At 35.0% G+C, this 13183-nt stretch overlaps 2 protein-coding genes across 3 annotated transcripts; one reads left to right on the top strand and one right to left on the bottom strand.

Moving 5' to 3' along the window:
- The first annotated feature begins 2908 nt into the window (after positions 1 to 2908).
- LOC112518440 (sulfoquinovosyl transferase SQD2-like) lies at positions 2909 to 9495 on the top strand. 2 transcript variants are annotated; one of them, XM_025126130.1, is made up of 11 exons: positions 2909 to 3306; positions 4383 to 4449; positions 4973 to 5043; positions 5448 to 5565; positions 5639 to 5712; positions 6118 to 6173; positions 7283 to 7366; positions 7441 to 7528; positions 7621 to 7698; positions 8418 to 8474; positions 8818 to 9495. In XM_025126130.1, exons 1-11 carry the CDS (start codon positions 2975 to 2977, stop codon positions 9326 to 9328), a joined length of 1536 nt encoding a protein of 511 aa, XP_024981898.1. In that variant the 5' UTR covers positions 2909 to 2974; the 3' UTR covers positions 9329 to 9495. The 2 variants fall into 2 exon arrangements, with proteins under 2 accessions (XP_024981898.1, XP_024981899.1); XM_025126131.1 differs by having other exon boundaries at positions 3130 to 3253.
- Positions 9496 to 10201: 706 nt separating this feature from the next.
- Positions 10202 to 12921, bottom strand: LOC112518175 (laccase-4-like). Its single transcript, XM_025125783.1, has 6 exons — positions 12829 to 12921; positions 12478 to 12629; positions 11967 to 12211; positions 11699 to 11827; positions 10671 to 11597; positions 10202 to 10569 (listed from the first exon to the last, which is right to left on the bottom strand). The coding sequence occupies exons 1-6, from the start codon at positions 12919 to 12921 to the stop codon at positions 10439 to 10441; spliced, it is 1677 nt and encodes a 558-aa protein (XP_024981551.1). The 3' UTR covers positions 10202 to 10438.
- Positions 12922 to 13183: the final 262 nt, after the last annotated feature.

The raw sequence follows: 13183 nt of genomic DNA on the forward strand, positions 1-13183 counted from the left end.
TCCGGAAAACAAAAACAAGATACTCTGAAAACCTGCTTCAAATTTATATGAGTAGAGGATGTGAAGTATCTCCATCTAAATCGGTTGAGTAGTTGAAGTTGGTAGAACGATATGCACGAAGCACTTGAAATCGATAGAACGATATGCACGAATTAGGGAGGGCGATGAAATCGTTTAGAGTTTATGAAATCGAACTGGGTTAGGGATGAAATCGAATCTGTATTCTTCAAAATCTGTTGGCGATGAAATCGTTAGGGAGGGAATTGGGTTTAGGGATAGGATCGATGAAATCGTTGATAGGATATTTGAACGGGTTTTAGGGATCGCTTTAATAAGTTGTACTATTAGCAATAGGGGTTATTTTTAAGAGTTTTAGCCAAATGCTTTATAAGATAGTATAGATAGCTTTAATAAGTTGTACTTACGTAAATTACTTGTAATATTAAACTTTAAGTAATATGCATCAATATACAGTACTTAATGCATAAAAATAGTTTTTAAGAGTTTTTATCAAAAGTTTATAACATAGTATAGATAAGAAAAAATAAATTAATTAGAATGCCGACGACCACATACCATAAAATAAAATTGAGAATATTTTGTTCTTAATACTGATAATTACACAATTTGTATAAACATGTTACAATAAATTTTTAAGACAAAGTTATATATATAACCTAACAAACTATATTTCAAAAAAACAATGTCTTTTGTATTAAATTGACATTAATTATCTATACTATATTATAAAACATTGATAAAAACTTTTAAAAATTATTTTTTATGCATGAAGTACTGTTTATTGATGCATATTACTTAAAATTCAAGATTACAAACAAATTGTGCGTAAATATAATTTGTTAAAGCTTCATGTTTGAATTCGTATAAATAACTGTAGATAAACATAGTCAAATACAAGATAAACATTTTATTTTAAAATATAAAAAATTTACAAATATAATTAGAATAATTATCAAGTTTTAACAAAATAATTAACTATTATCTTTATAACAAAATTATATTACTAAACCAAATATAAATTATTCGTTGTTGAACTTAAATTAAATTATAATTAAAAATTTTGAATTAAAAAACAAAAATTGAAGAATTTTAAATAGTTAATTTGATACTAATATCGATATAATTATGTCAAAATTTTATGATATTTTCAAATTTATATTTTATTCAAAAATAAAAACATCATCGCTTTTTTAAAATCACATAAAACCATATTATAACATCGATTGAGATAAAAAAATAAAATAAAATATTAAAATTAAGATGTATCTCATTACATTACATAAATACCCTTCTAATTTTACAAATCTTATTAAAAATCAAAGTGATTATGAAAATGGATACAAAACCATGTATTTGGGCACTTGTTGACTATGTTTTGCTTGAGGTGCAAGTTTTGTTTTGTTTTTTAATTTTATTTGTTTTTATATTACAGACGAATTTTAATCTCTAATTTATATTAATATTTAAATATCATACAATTGAATTAAAATGAATTTATCTATTGAATGGTAAAATAATATAAATTATTGTCACCGGGTTAATAACATATTCAGATATCTAAGGAGATGTTTAAGATTACTTATAAAAATAACTTATTGACTTGTTTCGGTGTGACACCGGTAATAAACACTTTTGAGTGTTTGAATAAACAACTTATACGAGTGTCAAACCGGTAATAAAGAGTTTTTGAAGAAGTTAAACCATTCTAACTTAAAATAAGTTAATAAGAACTTTTGTAGAAAAAATAAGTTGTTTCAAATAAGCAATCCCAAACCCTCTCTAAATATCTATTGTTTCATTTGCAGCTTTTATCTACCTAACGCTCAATCACCCAGATTTACAATCATATTTTTATTTTTGTTCTAATTTATGAAATCATATCATTTTGTTAATGTGCTTGTCTGATTCAGCTGCATGTATCTTGACTAATCTCATAGGACTATGTCGTTCTAGAGAACAATCACAAAAATACTTATTGGTGTTGGAGGGATCGAATTATTGACCCATGTTCAGGAGACCCAAATGCTTAAATCTTATCACCAGTGAGCTAATCCTCTTAAGGTTAATTAATCATGTTTTGGGTTTGCTTTCTATTGGTCATTACGAGTCCTCTGTTATTATGATTATTAAATTTAGGGTCTTATAAAATTAGTTGAGATGCACGCAAGCTGGTCGAATAACAAATGCATGAATTAATTGGGAGAGGGGGGGGGGGGTGTTATGGGTATGATGATAGTCGGATACACAAATGCAAGAATTAATTAGTTAAGAAATGAAACGAATACAGATTTCATATTCTACTGTTTTTACAATCCATATTTTAATAAGAATAATTTAGTAAAATAACAAAAAAATTTAATGGTAAAAAAATAATATTAAGAAAAAGCTTTACCTCCTTCCATAGGAAACGTTTTCATTAATACATTTTCATAATTAACAGTAGTTATTACCTTCCAATATTAATCAATATACGATGAAATGACCATTATACCCTTATTTTTTAAAATTAAATTAAAAAACGGAATTTTAATAATTGGTCGAAAATGGTTTGCATAGTTTTCATGAATTGAGCAGTTTGCAACGTAACCCAACCCCCTCTCTCTCTCTCTCTCTCTATATATATATATATATATATATATATATATATATATTACATTATTAAAAAAAATCAAAACATCATACGTTGTATTTTTCATGTAAATTACCTATTTACCCTTTTAAAATATGACCTAGATATCATTTTTTGCACGTTTTGTGAGTAGCGATTGAAAGCTCCATCTTCAAATGGGGTCACAGCAGCATATGCTGTTTATAAACCTTCACCATATACATATTCCCCCAATTTCATCATCACCACCAATTCGAATATCCATTTCAGATAAATCCCTTCAATTCAAATTTCCTCAAATAAAACCCACAATCTCTGTCTACTCTTTCCCCATTTACTACAATCATGCCAACATCGCTAATCTCTTTGAACCCATCTATCTCTCTTCCATCATCCTCTGCATCTGCATCTTCATCTTCGTCTTCCATTGTTACCAGTTCAAGAATTTCTTGTTTCTATGCTTTTAGACAAAAACCCATCTGTTTTACCCCCTCCAAGCCTCGATTCTTTCGTTATGAACGAAGAATAACAACACCCATCATAGTTTCTTCAGCTAAACAAGTGACGATTGAGGAATTGAGAAAAGATGATGAAGAGGGTCCTCCTTCTCAAGTTGAATCTGAGGTTACTACTAAACCTAGGCGTATTGCTCTCTTTGTTGAGCCCTCTCCCTTTGCGTGAGTCTCTCTTTGTTCAATTCGATTAATTTCGCTTTTCAGGTTATGGAATTGATTGATTGATTAGGTTCATATTTGTTGCTTCAATTGTTACTACCTTTTAATGTGGATAATCTGGTTCTTTGTTGTTCATGTGATTCTATTCGTTTGAGTGCATTTAGGTACCATTTATGAGCTTTGATTAATGGATTCAATGAGATTTTTAGTCATTTTACCGCCTTAGAACTTATGGGTGTTCATACAACTGTGTTAAAAGATTATAATCTTCATTCCATACAACTGTGTTAAAAGATTATAATCTTCATTCCATAACAAAATCAACTGCTTAATTTGATGTTGTATCATGTGATTATGAGTTTGCTGTTAGGCAAATTTGATGGATTTCGATATGATCAGATCCAAATTGATGATCATCGATCATCCGCCATTGAAACCACCCACTATGAATGAATGCATCTTTGTATGGTTAAAGTGGGGATTTGCCAGCTTGATTATATGCTGTTAATGTGATTGTTTGCTTACATAGAAGCAAGATGACAACTGCTAGTGTTAACAAACGCCTTTTTTTATTGGCGGTATTCGTCTTTTGCACGAATACGACAAATCTTTAGACGCGTACGCATAAAGTCAGCCCTTGAGAACTGTCTTTTAGACTTGTTCAACTTTGTTATGTTTGTTTTTTAGGAAACCTTTCCCATATGAACGAAAACAAAATACAAAAATCTTCTTGTTCTTGTCACGAGCATCTAAGGCAATCGGCCTGTCTGCTTACATCCTACCCCAAGACCTACCTCTACGTGGGATTTAGTGGGTTTGTTTGGTTTGGTTTAGAACTTCAGGGCTTGTAATAGTGGCCAAACCATCCGTGTTACAAAAGACTTCTTTGTCCTTAGAAGAGATTGACCCTAAGTGGTAGTGTACCTCTTTTAAACTAAGAAATACTTCGAATTTATATGTTGACAAAGATTTTTTCGTCTAGTAATTAATGAAATCGATTATATCATTTAGTGTATCTTGATTCTTGACCCAAATTCATGGGTGTTAAGTAGCTTTTATCTAATCTCGTTGGATTGTAGGTATGTTTCCGGGTACAAGAATCGGTTTCAGAACTTCATTAAATATCTACGCGAGATGGGAGATGAGGTACATTATAGATCATAAAATTATGTTGTTTGTTACCTTTTAATACTAAGAACCAAAATTGTCATCTTGTCGACAACTTCACCTCTTTCTTTCTTCTTTAGCACTTTCAAACTTTAGTTTTGTTAACCATGGTTGGCTGGGCCAGCTTGCGCCCACCTCGACTTCCCATGGGCCCGGTGGCCTTAGAAGGACTTGAATCGCTGGCCTATCGGGAGGAGTCCCAAAGGCCCATGCCTTCATTTCTTGTCCTTTTGACATATTTTTGGGGGTCGCTTAAGATTCCCAAAGTTTTTATAAAACTTGTATCCCAAAAAATATTTTTTTTGCAAGTTGGCGGTCTTCATGGAAACAACATCTCTACCCCTTGGAGTAGAAAAAGGTCCTATCCCGTGTGCGATTTATTGGATTCATTTGGTTTGAAGTAATGGAGTGGGTTTTACTAGTCGGAAATATTAACACTTTCTTCTTTTAGAAATGTACATGCTTAGAATCAACTACTAAAGGCGTAATCACTTTTGTATAGGTGATGGTCATAACAACTCATGAAGGGGTGCCTCAAGAGTTTCACGGAGCAAAATTGGTTGGCTCACGAAGGTTAATTTCTTTCAAATTTGTTGTAGTTAGATATCATATGGTTAAATGAAGCTAAAGTTTGGAACTTATATCACGCAACACCACGTTTTCTAGAAGTTTTTGTCTACTACTCAAATGTCTAAAATGCCCTTCAATAATGCCAAATTAGGGGGATAATATGGATGGAACTCAATACCATCAATATCTCGTATTGACGACTAGGGGGCATGATAAAGGGGATCACAAAATGAACACTATTGCAACTTTAATCATGCTAGCAAATTTTTGAATAACTGTGGGTGTGTGGGTGGCTGTGTGGGCCAGCTTGTGCGCACCTTGACTAATCCCATGTGATGCTGAAGTTAACATCCGCTCAATCTGGTGACCACTCAGTGCTAACAATTTCTTGATTCTTTCTTGTGCAGCTTCCCTTGCCCATGGTACCAAAATGTGCCACTTTCTCTTGCATTGAGCCCTAGAATCATCAATGAGGTTAAACAATTTAAGCCTGACATCATCCACGCATCATCTCCGGGTATTATGGTACATTTATACTCTTATCTCACTAATTTTCAAGATCGTGTTACAGTAATAACATTCTTGTTGTGAATTATAGGTTTTCGGCGCACTCGCTATTGCCAAAATGTTGTGTGTTCCTATTGTCATGTCCTATCATACGCATGTCCCCGTGTAAGCAAAACTACATCCATCACTAAATGATTCAAAGCATGATACGCCCTCTGTCCTCATGAAAATTGCCAACTTTTAACTCGAAGCATAGTTTAGAAGTGATTGACTATTAGTCAAATGTCTTCAATACCCTCATAATTATTGCAAATTGATGAATCTTGTGGATCAAATCTGATAAACCAAACCAAACTAACCCAGTATATCCGCTCCTAGGTGGGGCCCGGGAGGGGTTAGATGTATGTAGACCTGTTGTTTCCATGAAGACCCTCGGCTTTCGAAATAAGTAATTTTAGCTTTGTTTTCAGACAAGGGTACCTTTTAGATTTTCATTAGATGGCGAGCGCATATCGTATGCTACACATGTTTAGTGATCTGGGCTGAGTATAATTTCTATTTTGAATGCAGTTACATACCAAGATACACATTTAGCTGGCTCGTCAAACCTATGTGGTTAGTTTTAAGTATGTGGTAACTCTTCTTTTCATCTCATGTCCTTTATATTTACATATATATATATATATATATATATATATAGGAGAGATATCAAATGCATACCAAGCCATTTGTATAAACCGTACAAACCTCATTCACCAATCATAATTTTTGTTTTTTTCACTTTTTTTAATTATGAGGGTCGATTAGTCATTTTTATTGTGGAGGACGTTAATTATGGACATTATCATGTTCATTATATTAATTTTAGAAATCAAATTTCATCAAAATGAGAAATACATGAGATGTTTCATTTTTACGTAGAAACAAAAATATATGAAACAATTTCATCAAGAAAAGAATGATATGAAACAATTTAATTAAATTAAACAATGAAATCGACGGTCTATACAAATGGCTCGGTTTGCATTTGATCCCTCTATATATATACAGATATATATATATATACATAGAGGGAGGTTCAGGGGAAACTCAAAAAAAAAATGAAAAACTGAGGGACACTTGGTAACAATTCATCTGGACCACATGTGCATACAAGTAATTGAAGTTGTTTCTTGGTTTTTATGCACGTGTGCATACCGGACAAATTGCTTAAAAATTACTTGTATGCACATGTGCTGATGTGCATATAGTCCAGATGAACGGTGTTCCTCAGTTTTTCATTTTTGTGCGGTTTTCCCTTGAACCAGACCCTATATACACATAATGTATGTATGTATATATGTATATAGGGTTGGGTTCCGGTGAGAAAGAGAGTTAAGGTGAGAAGCGCAAGAAGGGATCTCCATCTTTGTATGCACATTAGGATGAGATGCACCGAATCAATCCCGTATCAAGTGCGATACATGGGTGGGTTTGAGATTAAAAGTGGTCAAGAGCCCAGATCCCTTCTTACACGATCCTTCGTCTATGTGTGTGTATATATATATATAGTAAAGTATATAATGTTTATATACGGCAAAACTCACACACACACTCCTGACTTGAAACCATGACCTCCAAGGAGGTTGGGATTTACTCGGGTACTGCTGGGCCATTGACTGAACGTTATATTTTGTCATCCTTTTTTGTCATCTCTCTTTGGGATAAGAAATGATGATGTTACTTCTCGTATCAGAGTTTCTTCACAGGGCAGCTGATCTCACATTGGTGCCATCGGCTGCTATTGCAAAGGATCTTCGACAAGCAAGAGTAACAGCCGGTAATTCTTGTAATTTATCAATATCGTACAACTGTTATGAATGGATTATAATAGGTATGTGTTGCCTTTTTCAGCTAACAAAATCCGTCTATGGAATAAGGGCGTTGACTCAGAGAGTTTCAATCCCATTTTCCGTTCTCAAGAAATGCGAGTTCGACTAACGTATGATTTTTATTTCAACTCCTTGATCATGTCAGTTTGCACATATTTTCTTCATTTTCAGAATTTGATGCATGTTTTTGTTTCATAAACAGCAACGGTGAACCTGATCGGCCATTGATTGTACATGTTGGTCGTATTGGTGTCGAGAAGAGCTTAGATTTCCTTAAAAGGTATCTTTTCTTATTTTTAGGGCATCAAAACACAACGAAATTTGCATTAGCTTCTTTTTAGTAACGAAGTTTCAAAATTTTATATTTTCCATCTATTTTGTCCTGTAACCTACTAATGTTATAAAATTTGATAATGTGTATTTTGACCGGTAACATGCTGATCCACCATTAATATTTTTAAAAAAATCAATATAACTTGAGAACTTAGGGGCTATTTGGTTGGTTTTCCATTAAGTTCTGTATCGACAAAGTTGTCTGAGTGGATTAATATGTCTGTATAGATTGGTAAGGTTTTTTCATAGATGGAAGGACGCATGTTTTTTAATTGGGATAGGCAGGTTTGGGAAAAAACTTGCTTTAATGCATAAAGCTCCCCTTAGAAGCTTACCGAATGAGCCACTTTCTATATCATTATGCTACTACCAAACAGTCATGTATAGATGACTGAATAAGCTGTGAGTCCCATTAAGCTCATTAAGCTGTAAAAACAACCCCATAGACATCCATGTCAACAAATGTTACAAGATCAACAGGTTACTAGTCAAAAAATGGATATGAAATAAGAAATTTTGAAACTTCGTTACACTGACAGGAACTAAAGCAAACTTAGTTGCATTTTCCCCTTATTTTTACTTATATTATTTCATATATCTTGTGAGATTTATGCTCGAAATACAAGTGAATTCGTTTTCAGTTGGTCTTCGATTTCTGAATTATAGTGTCATGGAAAAGATCCCGGAGGCAAGGATAGCGTTCATTGGAGATGGTCCATATAGGTAAGTAGTTATCGGTCATACCATTATATCACTATGGTCATAAGTTGATTCAAAAGTTATTGGGTCAGTTTGCCGCTTTTCGATGACGTTACATAATAACATATGTAAGAGCATCTTTAACATATTCTCTATAATTTCTTCAAAAACTGAAGAATTGAAACATAAATCTCTGAACGGAATTACATTCAGCTCCAACATATTCTCATGTTTTCTCTATTTTAAAGAACCTGTTGGAGATGCTCTAAATATATTGCGATAACATGGGATGTAGAGATGGGTAGAAGCCTGAAAGATTCGATTCCGGTTTTGAATTTATTCGAATTTGAGGTGTTTAATTGGGCAGGGAGGACTTGGAGAAGTTATTCGTAGGCATGCCGGCCGTATTCACGGGTACGTTACAAGGTGACGAGCTATCTCAAGCATACGCTAGTGGTGACGTATTCGTAATGCCATCAGAATCCGAAACACTCGGCCTAGTTGTCCTTGAAGCCATGTCATCCGGGCTGCCTGTGGTGGCTGCCCGAGCTGGCGGGATACCCGACATCATTCCCGAAGAACAAGAGGGCAAAACTGGGTACCTCTACACTCCCGGAGATCTCGACGACTGCTTAAACAAACTGGTCCCTCTCTTGCATGATGCCAAGTTACGAGAGAATATCGGGCAGGCTGCCCGTGTGGAGATGGAGAAGTTCGATTGGCGAGCGGCCACAAAGATGATTCGGAACCAACAGTATAACGCGGCGATATGGTTTTGGAGGAAGAAGCGAGCTCAGCTACTGAAACCGGTGCAATGGGTATCAAAAATCTTTTTCCCGATTCAACGTCGTCAGAAGTTAACCGCAGGTGAGTTGTGATCCGTGTCGATAATGTCGCTAATTGTTATCGATTGTATTGATTATGATAATTTGTATGATATGGACTTCATAGGTGTTATGTATGATTTTTTAGCATCATATTTGTTAGAATTGTGGTGAGATTGATGAATGGTGAAGATCACAATTTACTATTGTTTTCGTTTATAATTCATCGTTATTTCGTTCTTCATAATAAATGGTAAATCATTGACGGAGTTGCTTCAGGAACGAAAAAAACAATGAATCGCTAACCACATGAATGAAATTCGTAATTTTGAAAACATAAGGATGAAAGTTACAATTTTAACAAACTATAAGGACGAAAAACATAATTTACTCATTTATATATACTAACACTAAAATACTTGGATGACAAAACAAGTCCCTAAACTATGCACAATTACAAAAGATAAAGGTAATCAATATGTTAGTATGTTTATAAATCCTACATAAACTATTGTATTAATTTTGAGTTCAAGCTCGAGCTCGAACATCGAAAACATATTCGAGTTCGGGTCCTACTGTGAAAAAGTTATTCGAGCTCGAGTCTAGTAATTTGCTACAATACCCCTAGTCATAACTAGGGGGCTGTTTGATTGGTTTTCTAATAAGTCTTGTATGATAAAGTTGTCTGTATGAATTAATCTGTCTGTATATATTGAGAAATTTTTTGTTTGAAAGAGGTATTTCCAAATGAAATGAACATGTTTTAATTGGGAGAGAAAAAGTTTAAAAAAACTTGACTTTTTGGATAATGCCCTCCAAAAGATTACTGAAGAAGTCGATTTCTAAATCATTAAACCACTACTAAACATAGCTGACCGAATAAGTTGTGAGTTTGATTAAGTTTTGTACCGGCGCTAATTGAGACCAAGTTATTATAAACTAACCTTCAGCTACTGCTAAATTAAAACCCAGTTCAATTTCATATTCACACACATCCATATTTTGAATTACATATCAGATATATCGTAAAATATTAATAAAACATATAATTACCAAAAAAAACATAACATTATAACAAAAATCACATACATTTTTATTTTAAATTTGCTTGAACAAATTATTTATTTGCTCAAGAAACAAATACATCTAAACTCCCAACTCTCTCTAACATTTTGGAAGATCCTTTGGAGGTGGCAATAGAGACTCATTTGGCCCTTCTCCATTTTCCACCAAAAATGCCATTTTTAACCCCCAACTTGTATGGATTTCCAAATGGCAATGCATAAACCAAACACCTACAAATCCAAGGGCAAAACTGTCATTTAATATATATCAAACCACAAGAAAACGTCGTCGTCACATTCAAATTATATAAGAATAAATAAATAAATTCCACCTGGATTATCCGCTCGGAATCGAATAGCCACCCATCCACCAGAAGGCACACCAATGGTATTCCTCTCAACCGGGTCAACCAGATTGAAGTTATTCGGATCTACCTTCGGGTTATAATTACCCAAACCCTTACCCACCGCAAAGAAATTGAACCCGTGTAGATGAATCGGGTGGTTTTCCGGCGAAATAAGGCTCGTATCTTGTAACACCAGTTGAACCGTTGAGTTGTATTTTAGCTTATAAAGCTTAGTCGCACTCGTAGTAGCCAAATTCTTGGGTGGAGCTCCGGTATAATTGAAAGACTTGGGTGGGTTACCAGGAAAATCGGTGGTGAAAACCCCCTTCTGGTTAAAGTAATGTGCTTGAAGAAGCGCAGTGGTGGGCATAACAAATGTAATATTATTAATACCCGCCACGACCCGACTACCATTGCCCGCTTTGCAGGACGGGCATGGGTTGATACCAAGTCCGACTGTGAAATACAAGGAGTGATCGATTTTCAAAGGCACGTTGGCCGGAAACTTTTTCGAGTTCAAGCTACGGAGGGAATCTATGAAGTTGTTTGCGGTGGCGGTGGCGTTTTGTGGAGGTGGGGTGGTTAGGGTGGTGGGAGAGTTGCTGAGGGTACCGGTGTAATGGAGGGTGGCAATGGCGGTTTTGTTGTCGATGGCAATAGGCGAGTCCATGAATGTGGAGGCTGCCATCATGAACTTGCCGGAGTTTTTGTTGGTGGTGACGATGACGTTGGTGGTTTGGCCTGGTGTTATGACGACTGTGTCGGTGGTGAAGGGTTTTACGTAGGTGGCGTCAACTTCCACCACCGTGAGCTGGTGGCCGGCGATCTTGAAGAAGAGTTCTTCGTTGAGTGCAGCGTTGATTATGCGTAGCATGTATGATTTTCCATTTTCTACACTCAATTGAAACCCTCCTGCATGCAGAAAGTTATAATTCAAATATTACTAAAAAAAAGAAAAAAAGCTGTTTTTTAATTCCATACATATATGTATATGTATATGTATGTATATATACCTTGTGCCTGACAACCAGAGATTGGTCCTGGATAGCCATTTATGGTATGAGCATCTGACACATTTGGAGCCATACCAGATTTCAAAGCTTGCTTAATCACAGCTTCAGTGTCTGATTTCCACCATTCACCTACAATAAACAACCATCATTATAATAAAATCGGGTTTTTAAAAAATACAGTATTTAACGAGACTTTTAAATTTAAACATAAATTTTGTACATTCTATACAATGACGTTTCAAGTTTTTTTTCCCGGTGGATGACTCACCTAAGACGACAACTTGTTCAACATCAGGTTTCGGGAAAGGATAAGGAACTCCTTGTTTAGGCAAAATGACGATGGCGCCATGAACGGTTGCCCTAAGCCATAGAATATGAGCGTGCCAGAAAAGCGTTCCACGTTGCCCCGTGATGGTGAAGTTGTAAACGTAGTTTTGTCCCGGCTGGATCGGGCATTGTGCTATATATGCTGGCCCATCTGCCCATCCCGTTCTCAGTTGTCGTATTCCATGCCTACCAAATAGATACAGATCCGATTATAACCCATATTTGACAAACATAAACTACCTTATTTTTAGAGTTCATTGAAAACGCATTATTTGTTTAACCATAAAGTAACTTATAATCAAACTAACTTTCAATAAGATCATAGTTTGTTTTTCCAATTTTACCCTTATATCTTTACAACATGTTTTTAAGTCATATATAAATATCAGTTAACGTTTAGCTAATCAGTTCCGGTTTAGCTTATCAATTAAGCGAATAGAAAACTATCGTACCAGTGGATGGAGACGTTGTATTTGACATGATTGACAACCCTTACAAGCACATTGTCGCCTTCTCTCGCGTAAAGTGTCGGTCCTGGGAACTGACCGTTAACGGTAACTATCGGCTTCGTCGAGCACAATCGACTGGCTTGTTTCATTACCACCTGCATCACAATATATAAGAAAACAAACCCAACGAAACCCCTTCTCCTGCATGCATGGCCATGAACTTAACCACAAACCTTCTAAAATTAGAAATCATATGATAACTACAAAAGCAATCAATACTCCAAGAATATATATATATATATATATATATATATATAAAGAGAGAGAGAGAGAGAGAGAGAGAGAGATTTTTACATTGAAATTATAGCGACGAACACTACCCTCCACAACCAACAGTGGGAAGATGAAGCAAACCACCATTAAAGCTCGAAACCTGCAAGCTTCCATTGGGTTTAATGGTGAGTTGAAGTGAAAGAATCAGAGATAGAGATGGATGGATGGGAGATATGACTGGCCAACGCAAACTTATATAGAAGTCGAAGACGAAACGATCATGGATAGCTGATATGTCGTTTTTGGGTGGTTAACCAGTTGATGAGTAGTGAGGTAGCTACTGGTTATCTGAAAGAGAGAAGATACTTGCTTTATTTCTTCAATAGAAAGCAAAAGCTTAGTTAGAGTAAGTTTTAAATCTTTGTTTCAACCATTA

This window comes from Cynara cardunculus (assembly GCF_001531365.2).
Source record: "Cynara cardunculus var. scolymus isolate 2C chromosome LG 9, CcrdV1, whole genome shotgun sequence".
In the NCBI taxonomy this organism is placed as follows: domain Eukaryota; kingdom Viridiplantae; phylum Streptophyta; class Magnoliopsida; order Asterales; family Asteraceae; genus Cynara; species Cynara cardunculus.

Bases quoted from the DNA above. Each gene is read 5' to 3' on its own strand.
- LOC112518175 (XM_025125783.1), bottom strand. From the start codon at position 12,921: ATGGAAGCTTGCAGGTTTCGAGCTTTAATGGTGGTTTGCTTCATCTTC. The intron at 12,630-12,828 runs GTAAAAATCTCT...ATTGTGATGCAG, and splicing joins TTCGTCGCTATAATTTCAAT to GTGGTAATGAAACAAGCCAG. The intron at 12,212-12,477 runs GTACGATAGTTT...TCTATTTGGTAG, and splicing joins TACAACGTCTCCATCCACTG to GCATGGAATACGACAACTGA.
- LOC112518440 (XM_025126130.1), top strand. From the start codon at position 2,975: ATGCCAACATCGCTAATCTCTTTGAACCCATCTATCTCTCTTCCATCA. The intron at 6,174-7,282 runs GTATGTGGTAAC...TTCTCGTATCAG, and splicing joins ACCTATGTGGTTAGTTTTAA to AGTTTCTTCACAGGGCAGCT. The intron at 8,475-8,817 runs GTAAGTAGTTAT...TTAATTGGGCAG, and splicing joins ATTGGAGATGGTCCATATAG to GGAGGACTTGGAGAAGTTAT.